At 33.2% G+C, this 18,019-nt stretch overlaps 1 protein-coding gene across 2 annotated transcripts; it reads right to left on the bottom strand.

Annotated features, from left to right (window-relative positions):
• Window positions 1-897: 897 nt before the first annotated feature.
• LOC106667233 (peptidyl-prolyl cis-trans isomerase G-like) lies at window positions 898-12,486 on the bottom strand. 2 transcript variants are annotated; one of them, XM_014395059.2, is made up of 10 exons: window positions 12,233-12,486; window positions 10,810-10,964; window positions 10,521-10,744; window positions 7,809-7,883; window positions 7,600-7,699; window positions 7,433-7,504; window positions 6,158-6,279; window positions 1,324-1,427; window positions 1,072-1,228; window positions 898-999 (listed from the first exon to the last, which is right to left on the bottom strand). In XM_014395059.2, exons 2-10 carry the CDS (start codon window positions 10,944-10,946, stop codon window positions 974-976), a joined length of 1,017 nt encoding a protein of 338 aa, XP_014250545.1. In that variant the 5' UTR covers window positions 10,947-10,964; window positions 12,233-12,486; the 3' UTR covers window positions 898-973. The 2 variants fall into 2 exon arrangements, with proteins under 2 accessions (XP_014250545.1, XP_024081032.1); XM_024225264.1 differs by lacking the exon at window positions 7,433-7,504.
• Between the last annotated feature and the right edge of the window lie 5,533 nt (window positions 12,487-18,019).

The following is an 18,019-nucleotide window of genomic DNA, read 5'->3' on the forward strand; positions in this document are numbered from 1 at the left end:
AATCAAAATTTGATACCAAAATGAATAACATTTATATATTTTTTCTCAAAGGTAATTCTTTTTGTTGTGTTCTATTTTTAATGCAAAAATATATTGAAGAGTTAATAAAGAAAATTACTTGAATAATGACAGTGAAATAACCATAAAACCATTCACTGCTATACTCAACATGAGAAAAATTTCAATTCGAGATTGAATTTAAACTTATTTTATTTTAAAAGCTTATTCAATTGTACTAAAAACTAATCCTTGTTCACTGTTATTCTTAATGAAAAAAATGTGATATTAAATTTAATATTGACCCTTAAATATTTTAATTGTAAAAACTATACTAATAATATCCTTATAAACTAATTCCTTGTTCACTGTTATTCCAAAATGTAAAACAAATCTCGATTTCACAGTTTTTAATAGATTTAATAAACCTATTTCAATAGTTTAGTAATAGTTTAAATATATGATCCTTAAAAATTTTAATTGTGAAAACTATACTAATAATATTCTTATAAACTAATTCCTTGTTCACTGTTATTCCAAAATGTAAAACAAATCTTGATTTCACAATTATTAATAGGTTTAATAAACCTATTTTAATAGTTTAGTAATAGTTTAAATATATGACCCTTAAAAATTTTAATTGTGAAAACTATACTAATAATATCCTTATAAACTAATCCTTGTTCACTGTTATTCCACAATGTAAAACCCATCTTGATTTGACATTTACTAATAGGTTTAACAAACCTATTTTAATAGTTTAGTAATAGTTTAAATATATTACTAAACTATCTATAATAAGAGGCGATTCCTTTGATTTTCCTGATTTGGCTAAGCAAAAAATTCACAAAACAAAAAACTAGCAAAATAAAATTAATTGATGATAAATCAGTACTTTTGTTTATTTTAATCATAAAATAAACTATTTCTCTTGTTTAACAGTATGTGCATATAAGACTGGCAGTACAGTTTTCTTTTAAGGCTGTTTCGGCGGTCTAAATCCTAAAACAATCGAAACAATAAAATGATAAATAATTAAGAAATACATTCAATATAAAAATATTGTATACTAACTTCGAGGAAATCTAGGCCTAAAAGGGGGCATAAAGGCAGGCCCAGGACGAAACATAGCCGGAGGTAACATGACCTGAGGTCTATAATATGGAGGATGCATCATCATAGGATGCATCATTCTAGGACCCATTGCCATTTCTTCATGGCTCATATATTCCTTTAATAGACAATAACATTTTAAATTCAACGTCATTCTGAATTTATAGATAACTATTATTAATAATAATTTTAAAAAATTGGAATAAATCTTACATTATCTTCCGGCATTATATGATGATCCGTGTGCCTGGTTTCTTTCGATTTTACAAGCCTTTTCTTTTCACTTTCAACACTGCTTTCCCTGCTGTTACTTCGTTCTTTAACAAGTAAAAGTTGTGTTTTGACAAATTTTGTCAGAATAATTTACTATTTTATAAGTGAGAGTTATAATACAAAACAGCTGTTTTATCAATGAGAGATTGTATGAAATCAATGAAGAAATAAAAATTGTACAGTAGACACTCGTTATCCACGCTTTGTATTCATCCACGCCCCCCCCCTCCAGTTAAATTCAAGAGAAGATTGACCATAGAAGAGGAAGAAGAAATGAAAATAGGAGAAAAACAAGGATGGACAATTAAAAAATTGGAAGAATCTTTCGATTAGCTCAAAAATTGAAAGACAAAATCATAGAACATATTCTATTCAATAGTTGACTGAAGCATCAGATTGCTAACTCAAGCAATGGACTCACACCAACAAAATTTCCAGTAGTTGAAAAATCAGACAAAACAGCCTTCCTATAACAATGTTTTTTGAGAAAGCTGAAAAAGCAAGTTTCACTGATTCATCTACTTTTGTGGAATTTAATTAATTTTTTTTAGAAATTTTATCTTTTTCAGGCCCCTAATGTTTTTTTTTTTTGTTAGTTTCGATGTCGTGCATATCTGTTCATGTATATACGTGCATATAGTTTTCCTGTGAGGAACTAACTTTATGTACCATACATAGTTTTTTCTTATTGAAAAAAAAAAGTTTACATAAGTTCATACATAACGTTGTTATAAGACATTTACATGATGGGACTCATGCAGCTGTTTGGAGGAAATGAGATACTTCAGAATTTTTTGATGTTCAGGCTGGGGTCAAACCAGGCTGTTTGTTGTCCCTACCCTTTTTTCAATATACTTAAATGATATGGCAGACAAAAGTTGCATTGGAGTGTTTATAAACTATGTGAATGTGCGACAACTTTCATATGCTGATGATGTGTTTATTTCAGACAAATCAGAAGTTAAGCAAGAAACGATAACTTCTTTAAGTACTGTAAAGCTTGAGGTTAGTGGTGAATCCAGAAAAACCAAAATACTGATATGCAGGAAGAAGGGGGGGAGATATGCTAAAACAGAGTTGGGATTTAGATGGTCAAAGTATAGAAGTTGTAAAAAGCTATAATAATACTTAGGAGTTCTTATAACACCTTCACTTTCCTTTAGCATCCATTAGAAAGAAAAGTTCAATGTTGCTACGTTTGGGCTAAACTACATGTGTGCAAGATTAGTACAAAATCCCATTATTCCTATAGACTCAAAATGTATGGTAATTGAAGCGACCTTGAGATCCATATGTGTTAAGACACCCAGTTATGACGGCAACAAAGGCATGATTATGTGGAAAGAATCCAACGATTTTTTTTAAAGAATTATTTCTTTATATATTTTAATTATTTAGAACTAGGAATGTGTTGTAGAAAATTATGTGTTTACTTTTAAATTACACATTAAATACATATTAAAGTTATTAAGACTACCAGATTGTAGATTGCCAAAAATTATTGCTTTGAATGTATTTCGAAAAATAAACTGTGGTTTGAACACTGGAAAAATCTATTTACAAGCTGTGACATGCACTTAGAAGATTTCAATGATAATTCGGCAAAAGCTTGGAAATCCAATTTAGAAAAGTTAATTTTAAAGTTATTAATAAGGAAACATTTAATGTACAACTAAAAGCCTCATAAAGACAATATCATAAAACTTATCCCTAAATGAATTACAATTTAAACTATATTGTAGATAAATCTTTTGAGGATGTTAAGTTCAATTTAAAAGGCAGAAGCGAAACCTTGCCTTTAAATTATAGACCTTTTCCATCTGATCACTGTCAACTGTGCCGCTTATGTAATTTAAGAGAGGTCGAGGTTATAGTTCATTTTATATCCAACTGTCCAATTTTGTCTCCAGACCAGTTAAATTTCTTCCAGCAAACTACTATTTTTGAAAATGAATTGTGTACATATGGTAGCAACTGGGGTAAACTATGTAGTTTTTTAAAAGAAGAGCTGAGTTATAGATTGTTTTTAGTTCAAGAGTTTAATTATTTAAAAAGAAATCATTTGTTTTTATTTATTATTTGTTAATTTATGCTTCTCTAATCTCTTTCGGCTGTTATTAATTTGTAAAGTATGCTGTAAGCACTAACTGACATCAATTATAAATGTGTGTGATCCATTTTATATTTGGTTTAGTTTTTACTGTATGTAATAAACATTGGTAGCAACTCTGCTGACGGAAAACTTTTCGTGCAATGAGTGTTTATTTTATATTTATTTAGAAGTGTATGTTTTCTTTATAAGACTTTGCTAATAAAACTTTTATTATTGGTACTATTGTCATTAAATAGCATTTACATTGGTATTTATTAAATAGCAATTATTAAAGGCACACATGATACAGAAAGTGTCTGATTGATATAGGTAGAAGAAAATGCTTCAAAACCGGAAATTTGAGGTGTTTCCTATGATCTGCGGTTCTCATTATCCGCTATGATGCTTGGTACGTATCCCCCCTGCAGATAACAAGAGTCTACTGTAATGGGTCATTTAGGCCGAAATGAAAAATTAAATCAATATATTAACCTTTAATGCCACAAATTGTCTTGGTTTAGGACAAGGCAAATTAAGACCAGCGGGTCAAATCCACTGCCACTGCCTTTTCAATCCAGCACACGGTTAATACCAAATTTTCATGATAAAATTGCAACTAAATCAAATTGGGACTCTACTGCAAGTGCAATAGTTGATGTAAGAAGTTTTGAGAGTACATACAGCGTCGTCCAAATGTTTCTGTTTTGCAGTTTCCTTGTTTTTTTTTTCTAACCTCCATTTTTTTAAGATAGTTACAAGGAACATTAAGAAACAATGTTATCATAAAAAAAGTGAAAACAAAAAATTAAAACACTATTTTTATATAATTTTTCAAAAGTATACAAAAAAAGGGCAAAGTGTCTTGTAAACACCCCTGGGTTTCTACCACCACTGGGAATTATTTTTATCTATATAATTATCGCATAAACCAATTTTATACATTGATTCCTTAGTGATTTTCAAGGAAGATAAGTTTTAATTTTGAATGAGGACAAAAATCAGTCGCGGGTGTTAATCTTAAGGCGATAATTAATCAAAACGCATTGAATTTTAATTTTTCCCAAGGAAACCAGCTTAACTTAAAAAAAAATACTAGTTTTCAAATAAATTTACCAATGTATACAATTCAAAATATTACTTTTTTTTAAACATTTAGTATATTGACAAATGAAGACAGACTACATGATGTGCTAAAATCTGGGAGACTTTCTATTACTTATTGACTGCAAAAAGTGGACAATTATTTAAAAAAAAAATCAAATCAATCCAATATTAAAGCCTCAAAAACTGGACAACCTGAACGAGACTATCAAATAGTTATCAGTACTGAAAATGTAAGTTCGACATTAAGAGAGAGTAATTATCCTGAAAGATAGTGAAAAAAACGCCTTTTTTATTTTATTTATTGTTAAGAAAAAAAAATTAAACGCCTAAACTTTCCAAAAGCACATGGATAAAAAAAGAAATTGCTTCTGGGACAAAAATACAAAATCTTATTGTTAGGTGAGAGTAAATCAATTATTTTTGACTCAGATGGGATAACTAGGGTCAAAATTATTTCATTCCCTGCCAATTAGAGTTAATTGTATTACTCTAACAAAAGGTCCAAAAAATATTAAAAAATTATATTAATAATTATACATAAAATTGTGTGTTTGTTAATAACGCGTGTGGTGTTTAGTGACCATTAATTAATGATTATTTGGAGATCGTGAGATGCTATTTGGTGTGATGTAGGTTTAGAAAAACATTTTCTTTATTGTGCCAACATTATTATCTTTTTTGAGATCGTCTTCAGGGCTCAAAGTGTTTGTTTTCTGTGTAGATGTGTCTCACACTCACGTGCACTCTCAACATGACACAATAATGACAAATCTACACAGAAAACAAACACTTTGAGCCCTGAAGATGATCTCAATAAACATTGAAACATTGGCACGATAAAGAAAATGTTTTTCTAAACCGTCACATCAGACCACATCTCTCTATCTCCAAATAATAATTAATAATTTGTTAATAACATTGTGAAATTGCAATCGCATGACATAATGCGTATGAATATCTCTTTTTCTAACCTTGCCTTCCTTCTACACAAAAAGTAAAATAACAAGTAAATCAAATGCCCTCGCCACGCTTAGTAAAAGAGATATTGAGCATCACTTATAATATTTAAAAAAAAAACTGTTCCATTATTCTTTAAAGTAAACGATGATATTTCTTCTTTATTTTACTTGTCTTTTCACAAATTGTAAACAGATAATGACAAATTCGTAATCCAAGTAGATGGAAAAGAGTGCCTCCTGTGCCTCATGAGCGTCTGATGGATATATGGCAGTTCACTAACTTTTGAGAAATGACAAACTTACATGAGGTAAGCATTAGCTCAAGGAAAGTCATGATGACTTTGAAAGACTACTTGCGATTTACACGAGTGTCTGAGTAGCGCAAAACCAATAGTGCCAGAACTAGCTACGACATAACCATATGCAACAATCTGTGGTATTGAGGGTTAATATAACTAACATTTTGAACATGGCATAATGCATTATTGGTCTATTTTAATAATACATTACTAATGCTTCTGAAAATCTCTTGATTTTAATGGAAGAGCAATAAACGTAAATTATTTTATCGTAATAAAAAAGTGATTAATTATTATTTCAAGTCATTTTATCAACTTACTACGATCTCCAGATTTAGAAGAACTACGTGATCGAGACCTTCTTTCGCGAGTTTCTCCGGGTCTTCTTATTTTACTCTTTCTGTAATCTGATTTTCTTTCATCAACAGAGAAATATCTGTCCCTACAAATTTAAAAATACTCTGTTACTTAATTATAATTTAGACAATACAAACAAATCTGATTTTAGACAATTAAATGATGATCCACTTATTTTTGAATAAAGTCGTACAGTTTGATTAACTACAGCTTTTTTTTTCTTTCTTTTTAAATCGGGATTTGTAACAGCAAAGGTCATACAACTAACTCTACCAGGGTGCTGGTGTTTTTGAAAAAACAAAAAAAATTATTTGTCAGATACGAATGCAGGGCTGCTGTTTCAACACCTTAACCATTGCAACCACGTACCCAACTCCCATTAATTACAGCTATTTGTGAAATAAGTTATAAGTTTGAAAAAAATATTCTTAATTTATAAAATAAACTCTAAAACAATCAATCTTGTATTTTATTTCTACGGATTTGTTTTTCTAAATTAAAGGGAGATCGTAAAATATATAGTGTACCTTTTTAAGATTGGTAAGTTTAATTATTTTAGAGTAATTATGCCTCTCATGTAACCAAACTTCTTTAAAAAGCCTTAGTTTTAATCTCCTTAAAAAATCAATTCTTTTTATAACCTTTTCAGAGAAATTTCAAAGGATATATTTCATTTAAAAGTATCAATTTTGTGTAGAGATTAGTGACCGTTAATCGATATCTGAGTATCAATTTTGTTTTAAAAAAATCTTTACAATGGCTTTTTTGTAAATAAATGTCAGCAAATTTTTAAATCTTACAATCAATTTTTATTTCATACTGAGGTTTTTTCCTAAAAATAAAAATTCCCTGCTCAAATATTTTTTTTAGGTTTTAATCCACATTACAATTTTCTTCCTTGTACATTTTCTATCTTTTGTAAAAATTAAAACTGGAATTAATATCCGATTAGCCAACTTGTCAACATAAATCTCAATTAAACCCTAAAAACTACAGTTTTGCAATTACCTTGCCCAACATTTATGCAGACCTGAGAAACATTCATATTTTTAATTTTAATAATAATTAAATGTTCAAAATAGATTTGAAATAACAAATATTTGGCGTTTTTCCTTCAAACTCAAAATTATATTAATTGCAATTCTTTTCAATTTATTCTTCATTTTTCTTCTTTTTGTATAACCAATTTTAAAATGATAGAACGGAAATAAGTCAGCTTCTATGTTTATTCTTCAAACCTTGTTGGACTTGGAGAGTGGTCTGCATGCCTATATTTTCTTCTGACTCTTTCTTCTAGGTATTCTCTATGTCTGCAAAAATTACATAACAAAATTGTCTAATGCCAAACAGAAAAGTAGTATATTACTGTTAAGTGGAAATTACAAAAATGTAAAAATTGACCAACCTATGCCTCCTGTCAGAAGACCACGAGCGCGAACGACGTTTTCTGCTGTGAGACGACTCTTTGCTTCTACTCCGATAACTGTCATGCTTTTTTTCTCTGTCTTTTTATTATTTTTTTTTTTTAAATAAAATTTTAAATAACCAATTAAAAAACATTTATATTTTAAGAAAATATTGAACTTGTAATGTTCAAATTGTAATATTATTTACCTAAATCATCATCCAAAGGCTTGTTGATTACACGTTCTAATTCTGGCCTTTGAAATATTGGCTTTGATCCTTCACCTATCATTAAAATTACATGTGGTTAATGTCATTTGATTACATAATCAAATTTTTCACTTATATTTCCAAGCATAAAAACTTCTGCGGAATTGTGTCTATATTAAACAAAAAACATCTATACTTCTTCCTGAATTTAATTATCATATTTACTCAAACACTTTATTTGAAATATTATTAATAAAAAACAATACATTGATTCTCTCTGGTCAGCCTAATCTGGTCTATTCTTACTGGTTTTGCTGTGAACATTTGACCACGAAGAAGTGGTGAAATTACCTGCCTCACTACGATGTTTGTCAAAATAAAATTTTTAACATTTTAAATTTTTTTAACGTTCAATAACCTTGAATAATCTTCTTTTTCTTGTTTCTTCTTGTTTTCTTTCTTCTGGTAATCTTCTTTCCGCCTGCTTCTGTTTTTTTATTATTTTATTACTAATACGGTTTAATAAACCCACATTAAAATTAATAAAATTCATTTGTTTACAAAGTTGAAAAGGAATTTACGATTTTTTAAAATTATTTTTCTGATAATATATTTTAAGAGATATAATCTTAAAATTTTCAGTATTAATAAGGTCAATAAGGTTAATGGGATTATTATTTTTTTTTTAAGTTAGAAATTGTGGTTCTCTTAAATGAAATTAAGAAAACTAAGTTCCAAAAGGTTATCATTTTATATAGTTTTTCTTCTTTCTTCATGTTCTTGATGAATTTTAAAAATCAAATGTAAATATTGTTTTTGTACTTAAAAATATAGTTAATTCATACTAAAATTAGGAAATTTTAGGCTAATAAGCACAACAGTATTGATTTAAAATTTTATTCTAAAAGATACAAGTATGTTATTATAATTATATTAAAAGTAAAAAAAATAATATGTTTCTGACATATTCATTTTCAAAAATTTAAAGAGTTGTTCCTTAGTTCTTCTTTCTTCGTTCTTCTTTCTTCTGTGTTCTTTTTTTTTTGCTTCTTAATGATGTTTTATAAGAAAATATAATACAGTCAAACTTAGATAAATGGGCACTACTCAGGAATGGGATTTTGTTTGTTATTAGAAGGGTCCACTTGAAAACGTAACTGAGTGTATTTTATAGGAATAAAACATGTAGAAAACCAAAACCCGCACGTTTCGAGTCCTATCACATTAACCCTACGATGGGCGGATGTGGAGATATAAATTAATTTGTAAATCACACCCCCTCAAATTTATCCCTCACCACTTTTCATATTTACATTTACATGAAAAAAAAAAAAAAAAAAAAAACTGAACGTTTTGAGTCCCGTACTCAGCTACAATGAGCGGATGTGAAGACATAAGTTAATTTCTAAGGCACACCCCCTGAAATTTATCCCTCGCCACTGATCCTAGGCAAAACTTTTCGTATTTACATTTTCTTGAAAAGACGGCAGGGTGTACAAAAATTTCATAATAATAAAAATTGTAGAAAAGCAAAAAAAAGTTTGAGTCATACCGTATTCACCTTCGATGAGAGGATGCACAAACATAAGTTAATTTCTAACAACCACCTTAATTACAAGTAAAATAGAAACTATGGTGCACTATTTTTGAACAATGAACCCTTCTTAGCTCGTGGTCTAGTCCAAGAGTCATCCATGGAATCCTAAGTCATTTTTCTACCTGCTCTCAGCTTACTAGAGATTTTTTTTCATTAAAATTTTTTATAAATGTAGTGTCTGTTTCCATTTATTAGAAGTATTTTCCAAGTAAAGTAAATAGTGTAAGTAAAGTAAAATAAGAAGTGTCCATATGGGGAAGATTGACTGGAGTAAATATTTTAAATTTTACTTTTAAATTGAGCAATGACTGCATTTTTTTTTTAAATATGCTATAAAAGAAATTAATGATATCATGAAACTCACCTGGTTGTTAGCAAATGAGAAGGTTTTTCTTTCTTCTTTCTTGAAAAATTCGATTCCATTAAAAAAAAAAAATAAATAAAGTGTTTAAAGATTAAATAAATATGACATAAGAAAATAATTAAACAAAATGTCAAAATGATATTTTTTATTAATAAATAATGCAAAGAAAAAAGTTAACGTTTAAGATACCGATATTTTCTTGCACAGATCTGCTGTCTTCATTATTCTGGAACTTATCTGCTATTTAGCAAAATTAATTTATATCATGAAATAATTTACTTTATTAATTACTACATCCATTGAATGTTTTGATTAAATTTATTATATCTAATTAATGATTTTTCTAATTGAGAAAGTTGTTCTTCTTTCTTGGATAAATTCACTTTCATTAAGAAATTACAGAAATGTTAATGGCAACTGCATGAAACTTTTTTTTATGCTAAAAATTTTTGAGCAAGCAAGTTATGTGTATCAAATTTAATTAAGTGTGCACAGAAAGAATGAAAAAATACTAAAACAAAGAAATGTCCCAGCTGGAATGACAAATGGATATATCAATATTATTTGCAGCAACATGATGTCTTCATTCTACTTGAACAAATCTTGAATCTTGAAAAAATAATTAGTCATGCTAGAATAATTATTAGTTATATAGTTTGATCATTTAAAAGTGATTTTATTCACTATTATTATATTTATTCCCACCTTAGTAATATTCCCTTACAAAATTTTCCCTGGTTAGTGTTCTTACCTGGCCTTCTAAAAGGTGTGATCGTTGAAGGATCCTTTATCGATCTGTCGAGATCACCTTTTATAGTTTTCAGCTCTTTTTTCCTGTCAATATAAATTGAAATGTTTTTAAGCACATGCAACTCGAATTTCATCGAGTTTCCCTCATAAACTTTATCTTTAGGGCGGGCATTACTGGCATGTGGTTCTTCACTCTTCTCCTGTTTATTCTGTTCTTTTTCATTTCTGAAAATTTTCAAATAAATTTACGTATTTAATTAAGTGTAACAATTACGAATGAATTTTCTCACTTGTGATTTGCCGATTTTTCAACAATTTTACGACTTTCAGTCGTCTCCTGGTTGCCGTCTGGAACAGTAGTTCCTGCGGTTTCTTTTTCTTTGCCCTGGTCTGCAGAACATTCTGCAGCACTGGTAGTGGAAGACATTTTAATTTCTTAAGTGATCTGAAAATATTAAATAACGTAGAATACAATGTGTTAAATTTACACACTTATTCATCGAGGATAGGCAAGCTAAAAAAATTGGTAATGACCAAATATCGTCTGGCACCCTGGGCCTTCGGGACATAGAGGCAATGCGAAAGTGAACGTGTTATACAAAAATATGACAATACGAATTCTCTAGATCCTGAAACCTACTATGGCCTAGCACCTTGCCACAAAAAGGATACATACAAAAATGGATCCTGAATGAAACCAAAACCTAGTGAAGCAGCACCCCTGGCACGGGACACGCAAAGAGATTCATAGAAGAGCCATCCTCAAGATTTTCAAAAGAATTATTGGAGGGCAACTGCAACAGAACCAGCATTCTGGTTGGACACTTGACAGGGCACTACCGCCTAAGAAAGCACATTCACCAAAAGTACAGGTAGAAGAAACAGACACTGCCAGGAAAAAAGAAGACCGCAGAATACATTTAGAGTCATAGACATAGAGTCTATCTATATAAGTAAAGATTCATGCATCTAGGAAAGGAAAAGACACTAGTAAGATCCTATACTAAGGAGCCGCTGGCAAGGCTAACGACCTGAAGCCCATGAGTTATAAAAATAGAGAAGCACAATAGAACTACACACATCGGGGTGGATAAGGAATGTGACCGCCTCTTTAATCCCTATCCTTATCCGTATGGTGAACTCAATTGACTCAACTAAATGACGTGTGAAGAAGGAGGGGCAAGTTGGGTCTTGTGAGTCGACTCAACCAGTCAACCACTGGGGATAGGAATGAGCAGTACTTGTGCCTGTTGGCCTCTCAGATGGGTGAACAAGTTAACTACGTGTTCAGGCAGTTCCCAATCATTTGTTACATGTTCCGAACCAGTTGAATAAACTAACCACCTGGTCAGAAAGATGCGTTAATCGGGTGATGATCCTCCGAGACCTTTCGACTTCTTGATATGTGAGCTGCCTTTTCGATATCCTCCACACCAATATCTGATGGAGTGAATGCTTTAAGGAGTATTGCAGGAGGATGTTCAGGTCATGTTCAATGTGATGCTGGTGATTTTGGTCAAGATAAATTCGTAAAAAAATCACGTCTTGCGTTTTCTTCTACAACTCGCTATACAGAGTTGGTGTGTTACAGATTGAATTGGCTCATGGCAGACAATTGGGTCCGTCTAGTTTCGTTTGTCATTATTAAAGTCAAACCGAATTATTTTTAGGTGAAATCGCATCTGTCCAATTCTTAAAGACAACAATAAATACCTCGATTCGTGCTTTTTCTAGTCGTAAACATGCAGGGATTCAGAACCGGCTGCGATGCGTTCTGCAGAGTCGATTCATTGGCGAAATCCCCTGTCGGGGGCACCCGCGGTTTGTTGAGTTCTTTTCCGACACCGCACCGGCTCAGACGAGTTAATCACTTAATCCTAATCGTAGACTTAAATTCGTCAGGAACACAAGCCAACAAGATTTGTGGGAGTGGACTCAGCAACATGAAAGATTACGAATGGAGGGATCGGGATGGGTCATCAGGCAACCTCGATTGTTCAAAAATATTGAGTGGTGACGTCACTTCCGAGATTCCAACCGCTCATAAAACTTAAGGTAAAAATATATTTTCCTCGGACTTCAAATCAAAAATTGAAACCCCTGGAACATTTTCATTTTTTTATGAAGTAAAGAATTCTTCTGCTAGGTATTGTATCAAAATCTATACAGCTCTAGAACAGTTTTCCCATGTGCCATATACTTCTCCTAGCTATTTCAGAGCAGTTGCATAGAATATGTTAATGATGATGATGCTAGGAAGTCGGGAATTTTTTGTCCCCCAAGCACTGCAGCCTTTTGGCTTATTGTTCCTAGATCCTTAATTCAGTGCAATCGATTCTAATATTCTTTTAAAGAAGTCAATTAACTGTTATTGCTACAATTCCTTTCCCTGGGATTTCCTTGCATCCCAGGGATAGTGATGGGGATGAAAGAAGTGGCCACAAGGCCTTCTGCATCTCGATCTGAATAGGTTTATTCTCCTCTAATTTTATAAACAACTAGCTAGCTACAGGTTGTTAATCAACCTCCATAGCCTTTCCAGCAGCAGGCTTATTAGAGGATCTTGCTTGGGACTTTTCCTTTCCTAGTTGCAAGAATCTTCACCTAAATAGACCCTCAACTTTTCAATAGTGTCTTGCAGTCTACTCTTCTTTTGGCAGTATCTGCTCAGTGTTTCTTCTGTCTGTATTCCAATCCTGGGCACCTGCCTTCAGGTGGCAATGCCTTTTCAGGAGTCGAGCCAGAATTTTTAGGTTTCTCTCCAGTAATTCCTTTACAAGTCTTGCAGATAGCCCTTCTAGGAATCTGGAATGGTGTTGCTCCACCAAGTTTTGGACACATTAAAGTTCCATTTGTGTATGTATCTTTTTTTCGTGGCAAGTTACTAGGTCACAGAAGGGCTTGTTTTTGGCCAACATGTTCACTTTATTATTGCTCTATGTCCCAAATGCGCAGGGGCCATGCCAGGTGAGATTATTGGTGTCACCTACTTCGGCCAGGGATTCCTTACAATTTCAAATGCTTTTTGCCTATACCTCTGTATCCCAGGATATGTCTTCATTGAGCGGTTGCTTTGCGTTCGAAGACGACATGGGTGGCTGTTTGTTCTTTCTTATTGCATAAGCTACAAATGGGGTCATCATTGAATATACCAATGTAGATGTTTTCTCAGCAGTGACCAGTAGTCCTATCACTCTGAGTTTTGCCCTCTCTAATTGTAGCAGTTTCCTAGTAATGATTATTCCTAGGTAATGATTGTTTTTAACACAAGCTTACTGTGTCTAGCACCTCTAGAGTTTATCCGCTTCTCCTATTGTCTTTTCTGGATCCAGTCAGTCATGGACGATTATATGTTAGTTTTTGTTGTCCCAGAAATAGTTTCAGGGCGTATATATGGTCTTGCAGAAGCTCTGCTAACCAGTTTGCCTGCCTTTTCATTCCCAAAATGCCTTTGTGTCCTGGCACCCAAGATAACATTAGGTTGTCATGTTTGATATGATTTTTTTATATGCCAATGTTTTAATAGCTGGTTGGCTATCCGATCTTATGAGTATTTTTTTGCCATTGTAACCTCTTTTAAGATTTTCTAAGGTACAAATGCTTTGAAGATGAAAGACAGTGAAGCACTTCCCTAATGAGTATGATTGCCCATGTTTTGGGCATGTACAAAAAACGTTGTTCATGTAGGCATATATTTCTTTATTTTAATGGTACCAAGAGGGCTTTAAGCCCCCTTACATGTACCTATATTAGAAATAAATTTAGTTTTATAAACATAGAAAATAATAATAGCAATAATAATATTTGGAAAAAATCTCCAAAGCGTAGTAAGAACTTTACAAAACACCACTGACACATTGTCACGAAAAATGACATGATGATGTGGGGTTTCAAATTCTTTTTGTTCAAAATGGTATTTGTACACTTTTTTAGATTGAGAAAACATCATGAAACACCTCAGCTTTTCCTGGCATTAAAATAAAGGAAGTCAACATTGTCAAATATTTGGACGTTTCTTTCAACAAAACCCTTCGATGGAAACCTCAAATAGCTCAATTGTCTAATTCAGGAAGAAAAATACTAGGTCTGATGAGATTCCTTGCTAATTATAATTGGGGAGCGAATAGAGACATTCTTTTAAAAATATTCAGCATGTACTTAGGAGCAAAGTTTAGACTTAGTTACTCTTCAGCACGGATATCGAATTTTTTTAAAAATACTTTTTTAAGAGGGTTCGCAACAGCAGAAGTTATATCAACCCTCGGGGTGCCAGTGTTTTTGAAAAAAAAAAAAAACCATTTGTAAGTATGTCGGGTTCGAATGCAGGGCCGCTGGATTCGAACCCGGGACCTTTACCTTACTTGTTAGGGGTGTTTAGAGAAAGCCCTTTATATAGTCTCTGCAATGATGCTGGTGTCCTTTCTCCATACCCACCCTGGGAGTCATAGCCCACTGTGTGGAACTACGAAAACGACGGGTGGTTTAGTGTGGTTTGAGGCTCGAGACCCCGAAACGGCTCACCTCGTGATCTCATCCAAGGCCCTTTTTCTCAATCCGAGTTCCTTCATTCTATCCTGTGACCTCTCCCAACCCTTGGTTGCAAGGGGGGTATCCGGGCACAAAATAAAGGTGTAGCCCTGAGGGTGTGGCAACCTCTCTAAAGCACAAGCTGTACTCGTGTCGGCCTAGGGTCGGCATGGGTGGCGGGTGCCTTAGCAGAGTCACACAAGGGCCAGTGCACCAGATCCTGTCTACATAGATGGGGGAGGGTGTATAGCCATCTGTACCATGGGGTAACTGAAAAGTTCCAAATTCAGCCCTAGTTACACTGGGAATGGATTCATGGTGGTATGTGGTGATGCCCCTGGTGGGAACTTAGAGGCTGTCTTCTATTTGTGACTTTCGTGAAGTTTGCGTATGGCCAGTGTTATTACCCCTGGCCTCATGGGGGACGGTGGACCGGAGACAGCGTATAGGCTTTGAGGACACGATGATTATGCTGAATAGTCCCTCGAATGCATGAGTAAGCGAACGAAAACGGGTAGTGAATTGGTTGCTCTGACTCAAGTATACTTTGCATTGTTGTGCATATGACCAGCATGGTACCCTTGGGGAAGCCAAGGATCGGACCACCTAGGTAGGCTAAGCCTATGTCGTCCCTTGAATGTGCATAACAGGTGCTTTAAAGAGCTTTAAAACTTAAGCTCGATAAGAGATTTTACCGTAGGCGGTGCTCATCTAGGGTTGGTTAGCAATTCCACTTTAAACAAAACCGCGGCTGGAAGTTTCCACGCTAGGGGAGCCCCTATACTCAAGGAGACAGAGTGGCCTTCTCTATCTAGGGAGTACGCGGGAGAACAGGCTGATGTATTTCGGCCTGTTAACCCTTTGCGTGCAACATACGACCCGATGCACAATACGGGCCCGACTATTCGGAGTGAACAAGCGGAGAGCGAGGTTGTCTTGGCCTAGGGGCTGGGGCACCTCTACACCAATGGTGCGGCGGTAACACCATTCCGTCGTATGCGGAGGTGCGTCAGCTCTCATCTTGAGAATCAAAACGTCCGATAAGGCCGAATAGGCCAGTGGCCTTCTTGTGAGGAAGAGTTCTCGGGAAACTCATGTCCTTTCTCCATATCTTTTCAGGGAGGAAGCAATTCTTAGGTTTGTTGCTAGGCTGTGGTCTAAGCCTTTTCATCCTTTATTTCCTTTAGTTTGCCATAGCCCTAACCAAGATATGTATTCGTTCCTAAGAACTATGACGAGACCATTGGGAATCCGCGGTACTGAAATGTTGAGATTAGGAGGGAATACCTTGCCGGCGGTTGAAGGTTTTAAATTGCTAGATATTCCACCGTGGTCATTACCTACTGCCACAAGTATCAAAGAATGAACAAAAGAGAAACACCTTCTCTGATGATCAGGGCAGAATTTTCGTGAATTCACTTTTTAACTATAAGGCTTAAATGAATATGGGAGCCATTGATTGAGGGGATAGGCAATCTGTATTAATGGGTTTAATGGAAATTAATAAGGGCTGGGATTTATTCAGTGAATGAAGATCACGTTTGAGCAGAGAAATGCTTCAGAAATGTTGTTTGTAGGACTTTGAATGTTAAATTAAAAGTCAACAGCATAAAGATGAAATTGGGAGAAATTAAGAACTAATGGAAGATCATTTAGAAACACGGAAAAAAGTAAAGGTCCCAAATTAGAGCCTTGCAGTACACCAGTTGAAATTGAGAGAGAAGAGGAGATAGAATTTGAAGTTTTAACTCTCTGAGTTCTGTCAGAATAGAAGGTGATGAGATTAATAGCAGTAGAAGAAAAACTGAAAAGAAGTGTCAGTTGCAAAATATGCAAATTATGATTTACTGAGCCGAATGCATTGGAAAAATCAATTAGAACAATAATAGTCCACTTATTATCATCAATGGCGAGGAGAATATCATGAGATTTTGAGAAGGGCTGTCTCACAAATATTAAAGATATGAGGGAATGGGAGTAAATAAATAAGGATATTTGTTTAAATAAAATCGTCTCAAATGCTTTAGTGATGGAAGAATGCTAATAGGGCGGTAGTTACAAGGGTGGGTTTAGGTAACTTGGGTAAAGCAACTATTTGAGCATCCTTCCAGGCTGAAGGAAAACAAGATGAGATGAGAGAGGACTTTATGTTATGTATTTATATTATGTTATGTATTTTAAAGTAACAGGAAGGGGAAAATGAGGAGGTTAGTAAGTATAAGATCGGAACCTGTAGCATTCGATTTAATTGAAAGTATGGCTTCTAAAACATTTTGAAAAACTAAAGGACAATTTTTAGTGAACTAGATGAGCAGAAATGGAATTTGTTTTGAGGAAGAGGACATGGAAGCAAAAAACGCGTTTAATTCATTAACATCAGGCATGAACGAGCACTGTCTTCTTTGTAAGAATTCTTTGTAATTTGTAATATTTACTGTAAGTTTCAGTAACTTTCAAAATTTTGCCGTCGATGTCATCCTAATACCATAAATCAAGAATATCCAGCCACTGAATGAATCATAGGATCAAATACACCGATTCGGCTAGTTCTTGTTGTTAAGTGAATTGATTTTTTTAAATATTTTTGTTATTTTTTTAAAGAAAACATCAGCTGATTGATTTAATGACATCAAAATATATCATGCACACATTCCTTTAAATTAAAACTATCACAAAACATGGTATTTATTAAAGAATTAGCATTATAACTTGCTTTGTTTTATGTCGTTCTTATGATTAAGTACTGAACTATGCTGTAAACATGTGCAAAGTTGTAGTCTGTTTTTTTTCTTCTTCTTTTGTTTCTAAAAGTGTATTATTTATATGCAATTTCATAAAGATTTAATTGAGCCAACGTATATGAAGAATCTTGCAGTATTAAAATGATAGAAAATTTTAAAAAATGAGTGATTATAAATCATGAAATCGACTTGGAAGTGTTAAATAAAAGGAAATAAATATGTTCCCTAGACC

This window comes from Cimex lectularius, unplaced genomic scaffold (genome assembly GCF_000648675.2).
Source record: "Cimex lectularius strain Harlan isolate CLEC.00 unplaced genomic scaffold, Clec_2.1 scaffold27, whole genome shotgun sequence".
In the NCBI taxonomy this organism is placed as follows: domain Eukaryota; kingdom Metazoa; phylum Arthropoda; class Insecta; order Hemiptera; family Cimicidae; genus Cimex; species Cimex lectularius.

What these genes read in the sequence shown, in the direction of transcription:
- LOC106667233 (XM_014395059.2), bottom strand. Translation starts at nt 10,946, where the DNA reads ATGTCTTCCACTACCAGTGCTGCAGAATGTTCTGCAGACCAGGGCAAA. An exon ending in GAAAAATCGGCAAATCACAA is followed by an intron (nt 10,745 to 10,809) that starts GTGAGAAAATTC and finishes GAAAATTTTCAG; the next exon opens with AAATGAAAAAGAACAGAATA. An exon ending in GCCTTTGGATGATGATTTAG is followed by an intron (nt 7,700 to 7,808) that starts GTAAATAATATT and finishes AATAATAAAAAG; the next exon opens with ACAGAGAAAAAAAGCATGAC.